At 40.5% G+C, this 19,549-nt stretch overlaps 1 protein-coding gene and 1 pseudogene across 1 annotated transcript in view; both read right to left on the bottom strand.

Annotated features, from left to right (window-relative positions):
* LOC136666291 (leukocyte immunoglobulin-like receptor subfamily A member 3) overlaps positions 1-10,527 on the bottom strand; it is a 29,918-nt gene extending 19,391 nt beyond the window's left edge. Inside the window, exons 1-2 of the mRNA XM_066644389.1 lie at positions 10,239-10,527; positions 9,573-9,839 (exon numbers count right to left, since the gene is read on the bottom strand). Of these exons, the coding sequence (XP_066500486.1) occupies positions 9,573-9,839; positions 10,239-10,527 (556 nt within the window). The remainder of the gene's footprint in view (positions 1-9,572; positions 9,840-10,238) is intronic.
* Positions 10,528-14,659: 4,132 nt separating this feature from the next.
* The window catches only part of LOC136666290 (Fc receptor-like protein 5), a 60,286-nt pseudogene continuing 55,396 nt past the window's right edge, over positions 14,660-19,549 (bottom strand).

The following is a 19,549-nucleotide window of genomic DNA, read 5'->3' as shown; positions in this document are numbered from 1 at the left end:
GAGAAATGTGGCCAACCAGAGCAGCATCCACAATCCCATCATATGCCTGGGATGAAAAACTTAGCCCAGGGGAATATATGGGTAAAGCAGTTGAGGACTGGACTAACACTACAGGGGTTCACCCTGCTAGGGGGCAGCAGGTGGTTTGGTTTAGGACTGCAGTTGTGAAAGGCTTGCCAGCCCTCATAAAGGACAAAATTGAGGACGATTCTAATATGGGCCCTGACGCACCACATGACCTGTGGGTTAGACACGTTTTGTTCCACATGAACAAATATAAGGAAAAATTAGATAACAAAGACAAGGAGACAGTTAAGTTACAAAGAGACCTACTAACTGTTCAAGTAGCAGAAGCCAGGAAATCTATAAATGATAACAAAAAGCAAACAAAGTCTGACACCATGATGCCTATGACTGCACTACCACAACCAAATATGCAACCACCACAAACATACATGAACACACAAACATATATGCCAACCCAACCAGGGCCACCACAAAACCCACCGTACAATTATGGACCAAGTCCATATTTCCCATACCAGCCCTACTCAGGGGGCAGGGGGCGGGGTAATGGTAGGTGGCGGGGCAGGGTCCGCCGCCGGACCGGGGCATGCCTAAGATGTGGAGCCTTGGACCACTGGGCAGCACAATGTAGGGCACCACTTTTTACCAACACCAGGCACCACACCCACAGGCGGCACCAAAACCGGCGCCATCACATCTTCCTGCTGGCCAATACAGCATGGAGCCGTGGGGTGGACAGCACCAGGACACTAGGACAGCAGGGCCAAGGCAGAACCCATGCTTTCATTAACTGTGGGGGCCTCCGAAATCCTTTTTCTGGTGGACACGGGAGCCACATGGTCAGCTATCAACACAGTATTACCCGCACATCTGATGAGCAAACACACTGTGCAAGTAAGGGGCTTCTCGGGGAAACCTACATCACTGCCAAAAACAAGACATTTGCCAGTCAGCACTGGTACACAGACTGTGTCACATTCATTTTTAATTGCACCACAAGCACCCTTGAACATTTGTGGTAGAGACTTGTTGATGAAAATGGGAGTCACTATTTTATGCCAACCAGATGGGATCACACTTACGTGGTTGGACGGACACAAAACTGTGGCGGTGGTGGGGTACACTGATGGTATGTACCTGATGAGACCTCAGCAGGATGAGTCGGTAGACATTTACTGGGGTTTAGTGACTGGACAGACGGACCCGTCACCACCACTAATTGACTTGTTCCAACAGTGGTTGCCTTGGATTACAGCCATGGCACCCTACGTCCCTCCGCCCGACCCATTCCATGTCACCCTGTTCTATGATGTAGGGGGAGATTTAACTTACTATGAAGCTTTTCAAACAGAATTAGAGGGTACAGTGTGGTCGGTTGACACCACAGGGATTTATGTGGGTCCTGAAGGGGTGGCATCTCCTGTTTCACTAACACCACAACAACACAATTGGTACAAACTGTCTGACACGGCGGCACCACACATTTCACTAGCTCTCCATCCGAGGCACGAGGCCAAGCAGTTGGGCCCTATGGTAAAAAGAGCAAATGAGGCCACGGATTTGGTCCAGACCCAGCTGCCTGGTGTCATGTTTTCACAGTCAACACAGACATATCACATCACTGATAACTCACCCATCCAAGTCACATTGCACCATCAATTGCTGCCTAGACACCATGGTTGTGAGGACTCTGATCATCCACAGACGGAGGCATTATTGGCATCACTACCTGACACATTGTGGACTGTCCACAGGCCCAGATGATGTAGGATACACTAATCAGACACCTGTCTCTTTTTGTATGAATATTACACAACCAATTTGGATTCCCCAATATAAACACAAGCCAGATGCTGTTGAATCCTTGGATAAAACGGTCCAGGCTTTGGTGGAGGCCGGAGTCCTGGAACCGTGCCAATCAGAATGGAACACACCAATTTTGCCGGTTCCGAAAAAGGAGCCTGGCCAATATCAGATGGCCCATGATTTAAGAGCCGTGAATGCAGCCTTAGCTACAGCCACTGTTCTGGTTCCTAACCCGTACACCGCCCTGTCGGAACTAGGTCAAGACATGAAATGGTTCACTTGCATTGATTTGGCTAACGCATTTTTCTGTCTTCCGCTGGTGGAACACTGCAGAGATATATGTGCATTCACACACAAAGGCATACAATACAGATACACTAGATTACCTCAGGGTTTTGCTCTGTCTCCAGGATTGTTTAATAAGGCCCTGAGGCGGAGTCTGGACTCATGCCAACTGCCAGAAGGCTCCTTATTGATACAATATATTGATGATATTGCTTTGGCGGCTAAAACACCAGAAATCTGCCTTGAAGCCACCAAGGAGGTTCTTCAATGCTTAGCAGACGCGGGGTACAAAGTGTCCAAACAGAAATTACAGTGCTGCAGATCCAGGGTTACTTTCTTAGGGAGGGTAGTAACACAGGGTTCCACGGGCATGTCCGCTACACACCGGTCCGCTATACTGTCACACACAAGACCAGAAACGGTGAAAGACATGTTAGCATTTTTAGGACTGACTGGCTACAGCAGACAATACATTCCTGACTTTGTCGGACGTACACAACCTCTTAGAGACATGGTGAAATCTCTAGGGATGAGAAATTTGTCTGGTAAGCTCACTTGAACGGTGGAGTCAGAACAGGCGTTTATAGATGTTAAACAAGCCTTATCCGCTGCAGTTGACTTAGCCAGACCTGACTATTCATTACCTTTTTACATGGATGTTTCTGAAACAGACACTGTGATTAATGGTGTACTGTTTCAGAAAAAGGGGGATGGTAGAGCAGTACTAATGTATTTAAGTGTCCCATTGGACCTTATAGAAAGGAGACAACCACAGTGCACAAGACATGTAGCAGGACTGACCAAATTAGTCCAGAAAACAGCACATCTGGTAGCAGGATACCCATTGCGCATTCTAACCACACACGGAGTAGTAGCGTACATAAACTCACAGATGTTCACACTCACTCCATTGCGACAGAGACGCATTCACAAAGCATTGACTGCACCCAACATCACCTACACACACGAAGGAGTTAATATGGCAGATGGGATGTTGGAAGGTCCACCACATGAGTGTGAGGAACAGGTAGAAAGGCAAGGAAAAGTAAGACCAGACTTATAAGCCACACCCATTCCAGGGTCATGGAATTTATGGACAGATGGGTGTGGGTACAGGGCAGATACAGGTGAAGTCAGAGCAGGATATGCAGTAGTTCAGGAAGCAAAGGGGGAAACACATGAGTTTCAGACAGTTATAGCAGAGGAGGTGAAACAAAATCCATCAGCACAGAAGGCAGAACTGCTAGCAGTAATTTCAGCACTAGAAGTGGCAGAAGGAAGGGACATCACTATTTATAGTGACTCAGCATACGTAGTCACAGCCGCACATGTAGACATTCCACATTGGAAGCAGGTTGGATATGTCACAAGCACAGGGAAACCAGTCAAACACAAGACAGAACTGATGTGATTGGAAGCAGCTATACACAAACCAAATAAGGTAGCAATCGTGAAGTGTAAAGGACATCAAAAGGGAGACACAATAATAAACAGAGGGAATGAAGCTGCGGATGAGGCAGCAAAAAGAGCAGCAGGATACATGGAACCCAACAACATGCTTGTGTTGGACTCCAGTGTACCCTGGGAACTGATTCCCACAGGACAAGAGCTTAGACACATACAGGATCAGGCAAGTCCAGAAGACAAGTCAGTATGGCTAGCAAAGGGGGCTCGCCCAAAAAGTCAGGTGTGGACGTCACAAGAAGGACAAGTAGTTTTACCAATGTCACTAGCAGAAGCAGTTTTAGAAGAAGCACATACAGTAGCGCACGTAGGAAGACAACAGACACTGGAAAATTTAAAACAATGGTGGCACCCATTCATGTCAGCATTAGTGGTTGATTACATCACTAAATGTCAGATTTGTAACACTCAGAACGTAGCAAAAACATTTAAACTAGCTCCAGGAAGGTTTCCATTGCCAGATTCTCATGGACACGAGATTCAAATGGATTACACAGATATGATTGACCCCATTAGGAGATATAGATATCTCCTGGTCGTTGTAGATAGATTCTCGGGGTGGGTAGAGGCAGTCCCCACTCTGAGGGAAGATGTAAAATCAGTCTGTAAGTTTCTGATTAATTGTTGGATTCCGAACCATGGGTTTCCTAGGAAAATTTTCTCAGATAACGGGAGTCATTTCACAAGCAAACACTGCAGTGGGTGGAGCAGTCGTTGGGGCTGCGCCATAGCTATGGTTGTGTGTATCATCCTGCCTCACAAGGTCAGGTGGAGAGGATGAATCAAAATTTGAAATCAAAATTAGTTAAGATTACACTGACCACGGGCATGAATTGGCTAGATGCCCTCCCAATTGCCCTGATCAGTATTCGGAGTTCTATTAATAGAAGCACAGGCTTCTCCCCATATGATCTGGTCAGAGGCGTAGCATTTCCAGGCCCAAAAACAAGACTGAGTCCTGATGTGGGCTCGCCTGGGATAAACACAGATGAGTATCGTCAACTGTTTTTGAAACTAAAATCAGTGTGTGAGGAACTATCTGTGCAGGTACGGAGAAACAGGGGAGGAGACGAGGAGCATGAGATACCTACCAAGGTGGCCGTGGCTCCATGGGTGTATCTGAGAGCCATTAAGCAAAAGTGGTCATAACCTCGCTGGACAGGCCCATTCCGGGTGACAGAGAGAACCAGCCACGCGGTACGACTCAAGGGTAAAGGCAGCTCATGGTACCACCTGTCTCAGTGCAAGCCAGCACTGCCATCAGAGGAGCACCAGACGGAGAAGCAAGCATCTAATTAGTAAAAAGTGCCAGCTGGACACTCTGCGAACAACAGGTGTCACCGGAGAGCTGTCTGAAGCTGTTGAAGATCCTGAACACATTATTATTTTCTTTACAGGTTGTCGTGGACTGTTATTTTTTTTACAGGTTGCTTGGACTCCTTTTTTCCTTCCTTGCAGGTTGAACTTTCTAAACAAATTGTAAAAAAAAAACAAAAAAAAAAAACAACGCACCCTGTAACTTTGACACTTACACATATAAGAGTTTAGATAATATTTTATTAAGTATAAGGAAACTTAGTGGGGAAACACATTGATTGTTTAATGATAGCTTGGTATGGTAAAAGAGGGTGCAACAGGATAAAATACAGACACATATACTGTTGTAGAACAAGTACTCTGGGAGATAACAAACAGGGAAATAATGTTACTTCCTCCTGTTGACATGGTTAAAATTTTGGCCGCCTGGGGGCAGAAGGGGCAAGTGGGAGAATTTTTCCTGTCAAAAAAAAAATTGGTTGGTTGGCTGCCCGACAGGTTTTCGCTCTCACAGGTTAAACACGTGTCAAAAACATGTTTGGAGGACCTAGAGTGTGATGACGTGTCTTGGGACACGTCATAAGGGGGAATTGTTGTAGGAAACAATTTTATTACTTTGTCTTAGTGGACAAATATCTTTAAATGATGATTAGAAATTATAACTACATATTCATTGTGTGAAAACTTGTATTTTATATCCACTCATATGAATGACTAACCAGTATTAACCAGTAGTAAATATTTTAGCCACTGCACGACTGACTGGCATGATGACTCACTGATATATACACCTTTTTAAATTCTTAAATATCTAACCTTGAACAGATGTGCACTTAGGCTTTTAGCATGCTGATATTAATCACAAGTGTTAGCCAGGGGGGCTGAACTTTAGGGCCATTTTGACCCTGAAGTGCATTAGTGTCTCTCTCTAAATCTTCTCCAGGAGAAGGAGGCATGGGAAAGAAAAGGTCCATTGTCAAGACTGCATGATGAATGTTTTTGGGGTCACGGGTGCATGTGAAACTGGCACGAGAGAGCTGAGTACTAACATGTCTTATTATGCATATTAATATATGTTAATCAGCCAGAAACGCCCCACCAGCAGGGTATACGTCATATGGGGTATAACTGTGGAGTCAGATGGGGGAGAGGTCAGAACTTTACTTGGGAAGGGCATTAGACTGTTTTCATGTATTGTTCTCCTGGATCCAGTATTGTTAAATAAATACTTTGATTTGCTTTGAACTTCACTCGACAGGTTTCCGCGACTCTTCCAGAACGAACACGTCTCCCCAAAGAGGGAGGGTGTATCTTGGACCTTTTGGATATTTTTCTAAATTTTAAATACTTTGAGAACGGTCCAAAAGAACATTTTAATCTTCAGTATCTAAGTCCAAACTGCTCGAGTCTGTCTCTAATCTAATGCTTACATCCAACAAGCAGCTGAAACTGCTTTATTTACATGGATTTCCCTGGAAAAAGTGGAGGAACACTGCTCCCGTTCCCTTACAGATATAATGAACTATGGTGTATGTGTAGCCTACTGTGTATTTTATCAGTAAAACATAAGAATTATAATAAATAATAAAAAAATAATTAAATCTGTGAATCATTATGCAACTTACACATGAAAACTGCAGATTTTCAGTTACTAACCAATTCCTTACCAGTGGTAAACAGGTCAGAGACTGAGAATCACTGTCCTAGAATCATCTGCACCACGTGTCAAATGTGGCCCACCGTATGAATTGATGTGACCCGCAAGAGCTTAAAAGATCTGATTGACTGCAATCTAGTGTCTTAATGCCGTCGCTTCATGGGTGACGTAATCGGCATGAATTGTGGAAAAATGGAGTTTATGGTAAATGCACATTTTTAGACTTAATTATTAATTATTCTAAAGCATGCTTTGACCTTAAACTCAGTTTCCCACAATGCATGTCGACTATGTTGCCCGCCAAGTGACGGCATCCCACCACTAGATTACAGCGTATCCTCTTCGATGTGATTTTTTCAACAAGTGGATTTAACAAAATGGCTATAAATATTGATCCCAAAATGTCCAGGAAAAGAAAAATTGATGCCGATGGAAGACCGTTTCAAGAGAGATGGGAAGGCGAATACATGTTTGTGCTTCATGGAGAAAAACCGGTATGTCTTTTGTGTTATGAGGCGGTGGCAGTTGTCGAGGAGTACAATTCACGTCTGCACTTTGATACCAAACACGGAGCTCAGTGTAACAAAGTTAGCCTTTAAGAAAAGCAACAAATTGTACAAGAATTAAAAGATAAACTGCGATCGCAACAGAATATGTTCACAAGAGTTACGGCCCAAAACCACGCAGCTGTGAAAGTAGCTTTATTTTAGCTGAAGAAATCGCTCGCGCGATTTCAGGGGGTGCATTTTTGAAGCAGTGTGTGCTGAAGGTCTGTGAGCAGGTGTGTCCCGACCAGATACAGACATTTAAACATTTTTGTAAAATGCCACATCTGTTACACATGTTCTTAGCAGCTCACAGTTGTTGGTTGTATTGTTAATCTGCCCCTTTCAACTGGGAGTTAAGTTTAAGTTATTTAATGTCATAACTTGTGTTCACTTGTTATTCATAACCATTATTATTCACTTGGATAGTTTGATTATTGATGGATGGAGTAATATGAGTTTCTTAATCTGACAAACTAACAGGATTTATGTTGTTAACAAAGCAACAAGCAAACATTTTCACATCTATGCAAATATTTATAAGTTGAATAAGTAATACATTCAGAGTTATTTAGCGTTAAGGAGCACTTACATTTATTCTACATTACACTTGGTTACATTTAGTTACATTTATACGGTCTTACAGTTACATCTGGCCCTTTGAGGGCAACCATTATGCTGATGTGGCCCTCTGTGAAAATGAGTTTGACACCCCTGATCTACACACATTAGACGTGTTGCCTGCCTCTAGTTAATAATATTAGGTGCTGCAGCTTATTCAAAGTGCAGCAGCTAGAACACTGACCAGAACAAAGAGAACCGAGCACATCTCCCCGATCCTCAGGTCACTGCACTGGCTCCTGATTAAACACAGGATTGATTTAAACTGCTATTAATTGTTTATAAATCAATAAACTGCCTCAGAACTAAATATATTTCAGATCTGCTTGAAGTGTATGAACCCAGTAGAGCCCTCAGATCACTCTGGACTGGTCAGTTAGTAGTGCCCCGGGTCAGAACCACACATGGGGGGGGCAGGTTTCAGTCACTATGCTGTCTGCACCTGGAACAGACTCCTGGAAGACGTCAGATTTGCCCCAAATATTTCACTCTTCAGATCTACACTAAAGACCTTCCTGTGTCTTTGATGAACACTGCACTCAGTGTCACACTACAGTCTGCATTTATTCCTTTACATCTCTGATTTATTCTATGTCTTTTATTTCCTTATTGACTGTTTATACTGGTTATTTTCCTTTTTTATCTCGTACTGTTTTATTAATTGTAACTCTCGCAAAAGCCCTTCTGAGGTGTTAGATCTTAGGAATGACTTAATGTTTTGACTTCTTCCGTTTAACCATGTATTTTCTGTTATTGTTTTGTGTTTATTTTATGATTTAATTCTTATTTTAATTGCTTTTATAAAGTTGTAATTATATTTTAAAATGTTAATTCTTCTACTGTAATGTTTCTGTACTGTTTTGTAAATCACTTTGAATTGTCATTGTGTATAAAAGGTCTTCTATAAACTTGTCTAATACAGATATTTTCAGGGATTAAAAATGTCTGAACACAGGGCAGTAATCTGAGAGGTCCGATGGTGGACCAGCAGTGGTTTGCAGTCAGTGCCAAACATTTTACGCCAGTGGACGGATATATGCTGCTGTCTGGGACAGAAGACCCTGAATGTTGTTTTATTTAGTCACACAATGTCAGAACAAAGAGTGATCTGGAAAATGTCCTTTTCACCACTTAAATTTAGACTTATCAATTTATTGTAGATTAATCAAAGAAAAATGTTAAAACAAAACCAAATCAATCTGTTTAGTCCACCAGATGTCCTCCTCTCCAGAATATTGACTGGAGCTCCATCAGCGGGTTGACCCTCAGCAGCCCCCTTCAAACCCCCCTCTCTCTCCCACAGAGCTCTGTGCCCAGCGTTGTGTGAATTCTCTGCACATTTCTGAGCGGGTTTCTCCTGCAGTTTTTAAATCTCTTTTTCTGTTTCTGATCGTGGCTCCTCGTGTTTTTGTCTTTTTTGGACTCTGTGCTCTGCCCCTGACACTGGTTTTTGATCTCTCTCTGGAAACTGTCCTCCTTGTGATTTCTCTGACATTGATCTAGACTTTGATTCTAAGGTTGTTTCTCTCTGTTGTATTTGTGAATAAAACCTGCAAATGGTTCTTTTGTTCTTGAAGCAGCTGTAAAGAGGCGAGCTGTGGTGCTGTGAAAAAGAGTCATACATTTAAACAAACACTAGGTAAGACGTTTTTTGCTCCTGCATCCACCCCCCCCCCCCCCTTTACATGGAAACAACATGTAAAACTGAACTTTGGAGGAGTGGAGAAATCAAGGTTCAATAATCTCCTGAAGCTATTACAGAAGAAAGTAATGGATTTAAATATTTATAATGTATTCATAAACTAATATCTCTTAGAACAGAAATAATGTAACAATGGAGTCACACTCACCTGATACAGTCAGTGTTAAAGGGGTGCTGGTGTGTGTGTATATTCGGTCTGAAGATCCTTTTCCTTTACAGGTATAATCACCTTTATGAGTCTGAGCAACAGAACTGATGACATATTTCTTCCTTTGAGAACTGGGGTGAGGACCATTACTCTTATACCACTCATAATTCTGGTAAACTCCACTTTGTGTGTCACATGTCAGAGTGACTCTCTCTCCGATGAACACACTCTGAGCTGGTTGGACCTTCACTGTAGGCGTTGGTCTATCTGTTCAAAGATCACAAATAATTCTGAAATGTTTATCAGAACAGAACAAAACATTTGGTCTTTATTTCTGTTTTTATTATTATTTTTAAATGAATCTGAAAATATCAGCTGCCCTTTTTTGCTGTGAGAGAATTTCTTCACAAACGAACTAAAGCACTGTCAAACATTAGAACGTGAAAAAGCCAGTCGTGTGAATGAAGAAGCAGAGTCAAATTATTAAATATTTAAATAATGAAAATCATAACTTGTAAAAATGTGCTGGACCTGATAATCCACCCACACTGTCTCCATCAGAGAAACAACACTTAAAGCTTTCATCTACGCTCCTGAAAACATCCATTCCTCTGCTGTGAGCTATATTTCTAATGCAATATAATGTAATAAAGGTGTTACACTCACCTGATACACTCAGTCTAACAGAGTTACTGGTCTCTGTGTATATTTGTCCTGAAGATCGTGCTCCTTCACAGGTATAAACACCTGCACGAGACCCATCAACAGAATCGATTTCATATTCCTTCTGCTGAGAATTTTGGACTTCAGAATTATTCTTGTACCACACATATTTCCCATTAACTCCACTGTTTATTTCACATGTCAGAGTGACTCTCTCTTTGATGAAAACACCTGCAGCTGGCTGGACCTTCACTGTAGGCCTTGGTCTCACTGTCACAAAGTGAAAAGTCATTGTGAAATGATTATTGTAACAGAATAAAACCTTGTATCTTCATTTATTAAACATTTTTCACTGAATATGGGAATAACAACTGTCCTCTATCTTCGTGACAAACAAACAAACAAAAAACATGGTCAAACATTTCCTAAAATATAAACATAACTTTATCAATCTCCTGTAAAGCTATGGTTTTGGAGAGAAATGTTTTCTTCTGAGAGCAATCCTTCTGACATTTTTCATTCATTTAATGTCTGTAACTCTTTATCCAGCTCAGGGTCGAGGTGGGTCCAGAACCAACCAGGAATCACTGGGCACAAGGTAGGAACACACCCTGGAGGAGGCACCAGTCCATTAGAGGGCACCACACACACGTATGGATACTTTTGAGTCACAAATCCACCCACCAAAATGTGTTTTAGGAGTGTGGGAAGAAACCCACATAGAAATGGGGAGAACACACCAAACTCCTCACAGACAGTCACCTGGAATGGGGCTCGAACCCAAAACCCCAGGACCCTGGAGCCATGTGACAGTGACACTACCTGCTGCACCACCCAGCTGCGCAAATTTTAAAAACTACATAATTCTGAAACCGTTTGTAAAACCTGAAACAGAAGTCATCACATAACTCTGACTGTAATTGAATGGTATCACTGTAGAACACAGAATAATAATCTCCCTGAGCGCTGCACACTGGAACTCCGTTCCTCCTGGAGTACACACTGCTGCACTGACTGTGTTGTTGTGTCTATCTGACCCATTAAGTTTAATCTAGAAGAATCTACATAAAAATTGGAAAACAATCAAAATAACACCAGTCTGTACAAGTCCACCACAAAAATACATTAAAAGGTGTTTTTCTTCTGAAGGCAGCGCTGCCTTTGAGGCAGAACAGATGTAACTGATGCCAGGCAAAAGTCAGGGATGAACCTGATCAGCACACACTGGGTGGAGATTTTCAAATACCATGCCATTAACCTGTAAAGCTCCACCTAGACCCCCGTGTGTGTGTCTGCTCTGACTGTCAGACATTTATATTTAAGGCATTTGACAGACGTTCTTATCCAGAGTAACTCACAATGTTACTGGTATTACAGGTACGCCAACACAGTGTTAGGAGTCTTGCCCAAGGAATCTTATTGGTGTGGTACAGACTGATTGCCCAGACCTGGAATCAAACCCAGGTCTCTCATATGTGAGACAATGGTGTTACCACTGCACCACACCAACATGTCTTTGGAAGGAATAAATGTGTAAAATAATGTAGTTTTTTTGTCACTATAGACTTAGTTCTGTTTCATTATTTGATGGAAGTGCTGCAAAAATCTCAGTATTTTGTTTTACTTGAACAGAGGATAATGTAACTGCCTCAGAGTAAACTGCAGAACGTTATAATCCTCTACTGCCTCTGAGGCTGATTCTAAAGAAGTACTTTCTTACACATTAGAATTATGACTGCTGTCTGTAAAGGAGCTACAGAGTGTTATACAATAATGCTCTGCTTGCTCTGAGGCAGAGGCTTAGGCAAAAAGGAATATCATATGATTGCTGCCTCTGAGGAAGTAGAGCATTATTTTTTCCTTCTGCAGTTCCTCTGAGGCAGCAGTCACAACATAAAAGTGCAAGAAAACACTTTGGAATCTACCACAGAGGCGGCAAAGCTTTATAACATTCTGCAGCTTCCTCAGAGACAGTTACATATTCCTCCACTGAAGCAAAACTAAAACACTGAGCTTTTTGCAAAACTTTTAACAAATTATAAACAGAACCAAGTGTACAGTAAAAAAAGAAAATATATATATAGCATACTGTATGTCTTCCGAAGATGTTTCTGACAGAGAGCAAGTAAACAATGAGGGACTGAGTGGAGCTTTACTGGTTTATGGCACTGTATTTGAAAATCTCCACCCAGCGTTTGTGAACCAATCACATTCGCCCCTTCCTTTTGTCTGGTACCTAATTACATTCCTTCTGCCTCAAAGGCAGCGCTGCCTCCAGAACCAGTTTGTGTAGTGACTTTACATGAGCGAATATTGACTGGTGCCCAATCAGCTTTTAATTCTCCCCTGTCTCCCATTGACCCTCAGCAGCCCCCTTCAAACCCCCCTCTCTCTCTCACACAGAGCTCTGTGCCCAGCGTTGTGTGAATTCTCTGCACATTTCTGAGCGGGTTTCTCCTGCAGTTTTTAAATCTCTTTTTCTGTTTCTGATCGTGGCTCCTTTATTCTCGCTGGGAGTTTTGGATCGCGGCTTGTACTTGTTTACCTCGTGTTTTTGTCTTTTTTGGACTCTGTGCTCTGCCCCTGACACTGGTTTTTGATCTGTCTCTGGAAACTGTCCTCCTTGTGATTTCTCTGACATTGATCTGGACTTTGATTCTAAGGTTGTTTCTCTCTGTTGTATTTGTTAATAAAACCTGCAAATGGATCCAGTTCACTCTATAGACCCTTCATTACAGGGTTATTTACCTGATAAACTCACACCCATCACTGGTATATGATGATATTTGTTCCTTTTACATTTTAAGACACTTTGGTAAATCCAGCTCCTGGACTCTGGGGTGGATTGATTCTTGACATTTACACATCCTTTCAGACCCATAGCTCGCAGCAGAAGAACAGATTGTTTCAGGGGTTTATCAGGTTCAGCACAGTTTTAGAAGTTTTGTTGTTCATTATTTAAATATTTCATTGTTTCTCTCTCCACTATTTCATGGTCATGTCTGACTCTTTCACAGCACCACAGCTCGCCTCATAACAGCTGCTTCATGAACAAAACATACACTGATCCACTGAAGTAAAGCTTAATCTGAGTTTATCCACCGCCACAAAGTGGAAGATACAAATAAGAGGAAATGTTCAGGTTGTTGGAGAGTGAAAATATCTCATCCACAAACTGGAACAGTAGCATTTAATAATTTAGGGAAAAAAAATAGAGTCAATTGTGTCTTTTAAACAGCACAGAATGAGCACATTTATTCATTTGTAGCCCTATGAACCCTATGTATATAGCTATTAAAGATAAAAATACACAATAAAGAATTATTTAAGCTTTTTAGTTTATATTTGTTGATCTAATGCATTATTATTTGATGTGAAACCTACAAAAACCTTGAAAACCTATAAATCAATAATAGGAATATGTTTTTGCTGATGACTCATAGTTTTCTGCCCAGAGACAGCATGAGATGACGTCATTTGAGTCAAAACGAAACTGAAAGTAAACGCCGTCTTTCTTGTTCCTTTGCAGCGTCTTTATTTCTGATTATAGTGAATATCATTAGAATCTTTCATGACAAACATGACACACAAATTTTGAAGGAGCACCTTGATTTTTAGGTGGTTTTTCACACTGGATTACTCCCAGAGGCTTCACAGCACCGCGATAAGAGCTATTTTTAGAAACGGTAGGATCTGTGCTTTCTAACGGTATACGGAGCTCACAGACGCATTCAGACATTCAAGATTTACAAAGCTGATTATATAAGGTGTGTTTCTGCCCTGCAGAATGCGGGGTTAGGGTTGATTGGTTAAGAAAGTAATTCTTCTTCTCGAGATAAAAGTTAAGATAAAGTTATTCTTTAAAAATCTCCTTAAAAATTGTCCCATTCTTAACTTTTGTCTTAAGAAAAAACTATTACCATTCTTTAAAAACATATGTTCTTAATTATTTTCTTAACTTTATGAAAACCTCACACTGGTTTTAGAGTTGAGTAGAGTTCAGTTAAATCTCTAAAATGATCAGTTTAAAGAGCTGAATCACTACTAATAGAAGATTAAAAGATTTCCTTCACCCTCACTTCTAGTTCTAGTTCATTTACATGTTTCTAATGCTCATCTAGTCTGATTATTCCTTTCCTCCATTTCTCTATCAGCTGCAGAGATTTAACTGAATACTGGGAATAATGGGTGATTCATGTTTAAACATGTGTCTCACAGCATTTATAAACTGTAAAATGCAGCACGAAAGGCTTCATTACACTCTGCCGACAGAAGAAAGTACAATGAAGGATGTGTTGAGAAAAGTCTTAAGAAAATAATGAGGACTATTGGAAAACTATATTTCAGAACTTAAGTTTATTTTGAAAATTGCATTTAACTACTAACTACGTAGTGTTCATCTTAAGATCCTTTGTAAGTTTTTCTTAGAAGCTTTGGTGAATCCGGCCCCTGATCTCACTGAATGTGTTTGGATTATTTGGATCTTTGAGAAACAGAGAATGTGAACATCATGTAAAACATGAAAAGTCAAGGATCCTAAAAAACTAATCTCCTGCAGCTGTAATAGGAGAGAAGCACAGATTTATAAAAACATCCTGATATAGTTTTATATGAACTCTAATAATAGAATAATGTAGTAAAGGTGTCACACTCACCTGATACAATGGGGGGGTTACAACACTAATGTACTGGGAAATACTTTTCAGAATCTGCCTCAGAGGCAGCAGAGCATTATAACATTCTGCAGTGTCCTCTGCGGCAGATACATTATGCTCCATTTTAAGTCTACAGTAACATAAAGTAAATAAAATTATATTCCACATTTATTTCAGTCAGAGCAGACACACACACGGGGGTCTAGGTGGAGCTTTACAGGTTAATGGCATGGTATTTGAGAATATGCTGATCAGGTTCATCCCTGACTTTTCACTGGTATCAATTACATCTGTTCTGCCTCAAAGTCAGCGCTGCCTCCAGAACCATTTTCAGTAGTGCTTTTCAGGTCTCCTGTCTTGTCTCAGACTCTGTGTCTGCATCCAGCCTCATGTTGAGGGCTCCGGTCACACAGACATAAATAAAACTCTGTTCAATACAAAACTGAAGGAAGAAAGAACTTTAAAGGCATTGATGGTGATGTACAGATTGGAGAAAAGCAAACTGTCCTCAATTCCATTCCTCACACACAGTGGCCTGAGGTGGGAACTGAACCCACAACCTCAGGACCCTGGAGCTGTGAGACAGCGTCTGCTCCAAAATTACTTGGAGTAAAATCATTTAAGTTAACATTCGCTGAATGTAGAAATATGTTTCTTTCTCCTGAATTTACTTTTACACCTAGGAGATGGTGGTGGGCTTCAGGAAGAAGGGGACCACTACTAGACCTGTTATCATCATGTGTCAGGAGGTTGAGTGTTTGACACATACAAACACCTGGGTGTCCTCCTCTACAACAAACTGAACTGGAGAGACAACACAGAGGCTGTAAAAAGGAAAGGGAAGAGCCGACTGTTTTTGAGGACCTCAGATCCTTTGACGTTATTGTGCTCTGAACCTCACAGACTCACTGAGCATGTTAATAATTTATTGCAATAATTGTTTTTGTGACATTTCATTTTATTTTTTATCTTCTACTTCATCTGTGCATCTATAACTGTGTTTGTAACTGTGTTTGTAACTGTGTTCTCATATTTCCTGTTTACTGCACTACAGTAACAACTCATTTACAATTTACCTACCTATTTATCTACCTATCTACTTATCTATCTATCTATCTATCTATCTATCTATCTATCTATCTATCTATCCATCCATTCATTCATTCATCCATCCACCCATCTATTCAATTAATTGTCTAAAACCTCTTTTCCATTTCAGGGCCGCGGTGGTTCTGGAGCCTACCTGCAGTCACTGGGCACAAGGCAGAAACACACCCTGCAGGGGGCACCAGTCCTTCACAGGGCGACACACACTCACACTTTCACTCACACACTCACACCTATGGACACTTTTGAGTAGCCAATCCACCTACCAATGTGTATTTTTGGACCGTGGGAGGAAACCCACGCAGACACGGGGAGTACACACCAAACTCCTCACAGACTGTCACCCGGAGTGGGACTCGAACCCACAACCTCCAGGTCCCTGGAGCTGTGTGACTGTGCCACCGTGCCACACTATCTATTCAATATAACCTCCAAAAAAATAAAAAATAAATTAAATTTCTTTCCCACACATTCTTTCCACACATAAAACACACTGTGTTCTGAACCAACGCTACACCAATCATCTCTTTTGTACTCCACTTTTATTCTGTATTTCTGCCCTTCTGCTTCTATTTCTTCTCTCTGTCTAAACAGCGTTTATCTGATGTAAGTTTCACTAAAGTGGGAAAGTGCCTAGAACATGTCCTTTGAGCTTTTTTGTAGTTTCTCAATTTTGTTGTTTATTGTATATTTTCCTTCTGTGCTCCAATATTCTAATTCATTGTGATTAATAAATGAAATATAAAAGCCCAAAAATGACTTAAAATATAAACTTTTGTTTTCATTTTCTTAGTTTAGTTTACAACACCTAAACATCAATCTTCATCTGTTTTATGCATCAGCTCAACTACAGAAGACCCTCAGTGTTGTTTTATTTTCCACTTTGTGGCTGTGGATAAACTCATACTAAGCTTTACTTCAGAGGATCAGTGTATTTTTTGCTCATGAAGCAGCTGTTGTGAGACGAGCTAAAGTTCTGTGAAAGAGTCAAACACATTTAAATAATAAAAGAAAAATGTCTAAAAGGTGTTGGACCTGTTAAATCTTCAAAACTGTCTCTTTCAGACAAACAACACTTAAAGCTTTCATCTACACTCCTGAAAACATCCATTCTCCTCCTGTGAGCTATGGGTCTGAAAGGACGTGTAAATGTCAATAATAAATCCACCCCAGAGTCCAGACCTCAACATCACTGAATCTGTTTGGATTTATTTGGATCTTTGAGAAGCAGAGAAGGGAAACAACATGTAAAACTGAACTTTGGAGGAGTGGAAAACAGCCCAATAATCTCCTGAAAAAACTAATATCCTGAAGCTATGACAGAGGAGAAGAATGGATTTATATATTTGTAATACATTCATGAATGAATAACTCCTAGAACAGACATAATGTAACAAAGGTTTCACACTCACCTGATACAGTCAGTGTTAAAGGGGCGCTGGTGTTTGTGTATATTCGGTCTGAAGATCCTTTTCCTTTACAGGTATAATCACCTTTATCAGACTTATCAACAGAAAAGATTGTATATTCCTTCCCCTGCACCTGAGAACTGTGAAGAACACCATCTTTCTTTTTCCACTCATACTTCCAGTCATCTCCACTTCCTATGTCACATGTCAGAGTGACTCTCTCTCTGATGTAAACACTCTGAGCTGGTTTGACCCTCACTGTAGGTGTTAATCGCTCTGTTTAAAGATCACAAACAATTTTTAAATGTTTATCACAACAGAACAAAACAGTGTATCTCCATTTTTTGTATTTTTCCATTTGTGACTGAATCTGGAAAAACAAAATGCACTTTTGCTGTGACAGAATTTATTCTTAAAAGAATTGTTATAATCCAAAATGTCACCCAAATGTCACATGAAACATTATTGTTTATGATTTATAATTAATGAACACATATCTAATGGAAATCATTGTAGTCCATCCACTGAATTCAAACAGGACAATGGCCAAGTCATTACCAGAACCTGTATTATCTATTAATACACAATTAACTAATGTCAATACCTGCTTTAAATAAATAAACTAACTGTGAACATTGAGAAAACCTCTTAGAGGCTATTTGCTCCAAGAAAAAAAACAACGGAATTAATACCCTACCATCAGTGAACAGTCTAACACCAGTATATCCCCTGTCCACTGGACTACATTTCTTAGTGAACTCACTGATGATAAACTCAGCTGGAAACACCATAGCACCACAATAAATAGTTAAAAATATTGGTATCATCAGATGAATTACCTCAGCATGTACTAAATAAAAGATTAAAAGGTCAGTAATTACTTTACCTATAAACATTTTCTTACTGAAGTTTACAATTAAACATAATTATTGATCTGTTTCACGGAGCAGCTCGTCTACAGAGGACACTGAATGTTGTTTTATTTATTCACACAGTGTCAGAACAAACATTTGTTCATTGTCTGTAAATGTTTATCCAGTTGTTTATGGGGGAGACAGAGCCGTTTAAATTTGTGTTATTTATAAAACTTTCATGTTGGATAAACTTTCTTTATTGAACAACTATCTTTAATGAAAATCTGTCAAAAAACAACTGTAAGTTTTACACACAGCTCTCAGAGTCTCAGAATCACTACACTGTCAGACGCATGTGTCACTACCTTTATTATTCTGAGCACTCTCTTTAATACTGTAATTTACAAAATGTAGAGAAACATGAGCTGATTTAGACTGTGTTCTGTGAATGAAAATATGAGCTCATTTACAGCATTAATCTTCATCTGATTTATGCATCAGTTCGACTACAGAAGACCCTGAATGTAGTTTATCTTCCCCTTTGAGGCTGTGGATAAACTCATACTAAGCTTTACTTCAGTGGATCAGTAGATATTTTCTTCATGAAGCAGCTGTTATGAGACGAGCTGCAGTTCCGTGGAAAAAAGTGAAACATTTCAATAATTAAAGCTTTTATAAACTACTTAACTACTGATAAATCACCAAAACTGTCTCCATTGGATAAACAACACTTAAAGCTTTCATCTACACTCCTGAAAACAATCAGTTTTTCTGCTGTGAGCTATGGTTCTGAAAGGGTCTAATGCTATATCAGAGGCAAAGAATAGATTTTGATATTTATAATACACACAACATAAACTATGTAATACAGGCATCACACACTTGATACAGATTCATTTCAGAGATTTGTTCTCCTTCCACTGTGGAGATTCACTGAGGGGGATGTCGTCCTTATACCACACACAGTTCTGAACTCAGATTTTTAGTAAAATAGAAATCTGTAGCAGTCAATACATACCTCTGACTGTAACCTGGACGGTGTCACTGTAGTAATCATGACTGCCACCTGGCCGGCCCACTGCACACTGGAACTCTGTTTCTCCTGGAGTAGAAACTTTTACAGTGACTGAGTTGTTGTGTCTATTTTCAGGAATCAGAGGATGTTGTAAATTCTGAGAGTTTTTCCACCAGTAAAACTCCCATCCAGTGGAATCTGGCGGCTCACAGCTCAGAGTAACTGTGTCTCCAGTAAAGACTGGGTCCTGAGGCTGCACTTTCAGTTTGGGTTT

Source organism: Hoplias malabaricus, chromosome 14 (genome assembly GCF_029633855.1).
Source record: "Hoplias malabaricus isolate fHopMal1 chromosome 14, fHopMal1.hap1, whole genome shotgun sequence".
NCBI lineage: Eukaryota > Metazoa > Chordata > Actinopteri > Characiformes > Erythrinidae > Hoplias > Hoplias malabaricus.
This window is presented reverse-complemented; position numbering and strand designations above follow the sequence as displayed.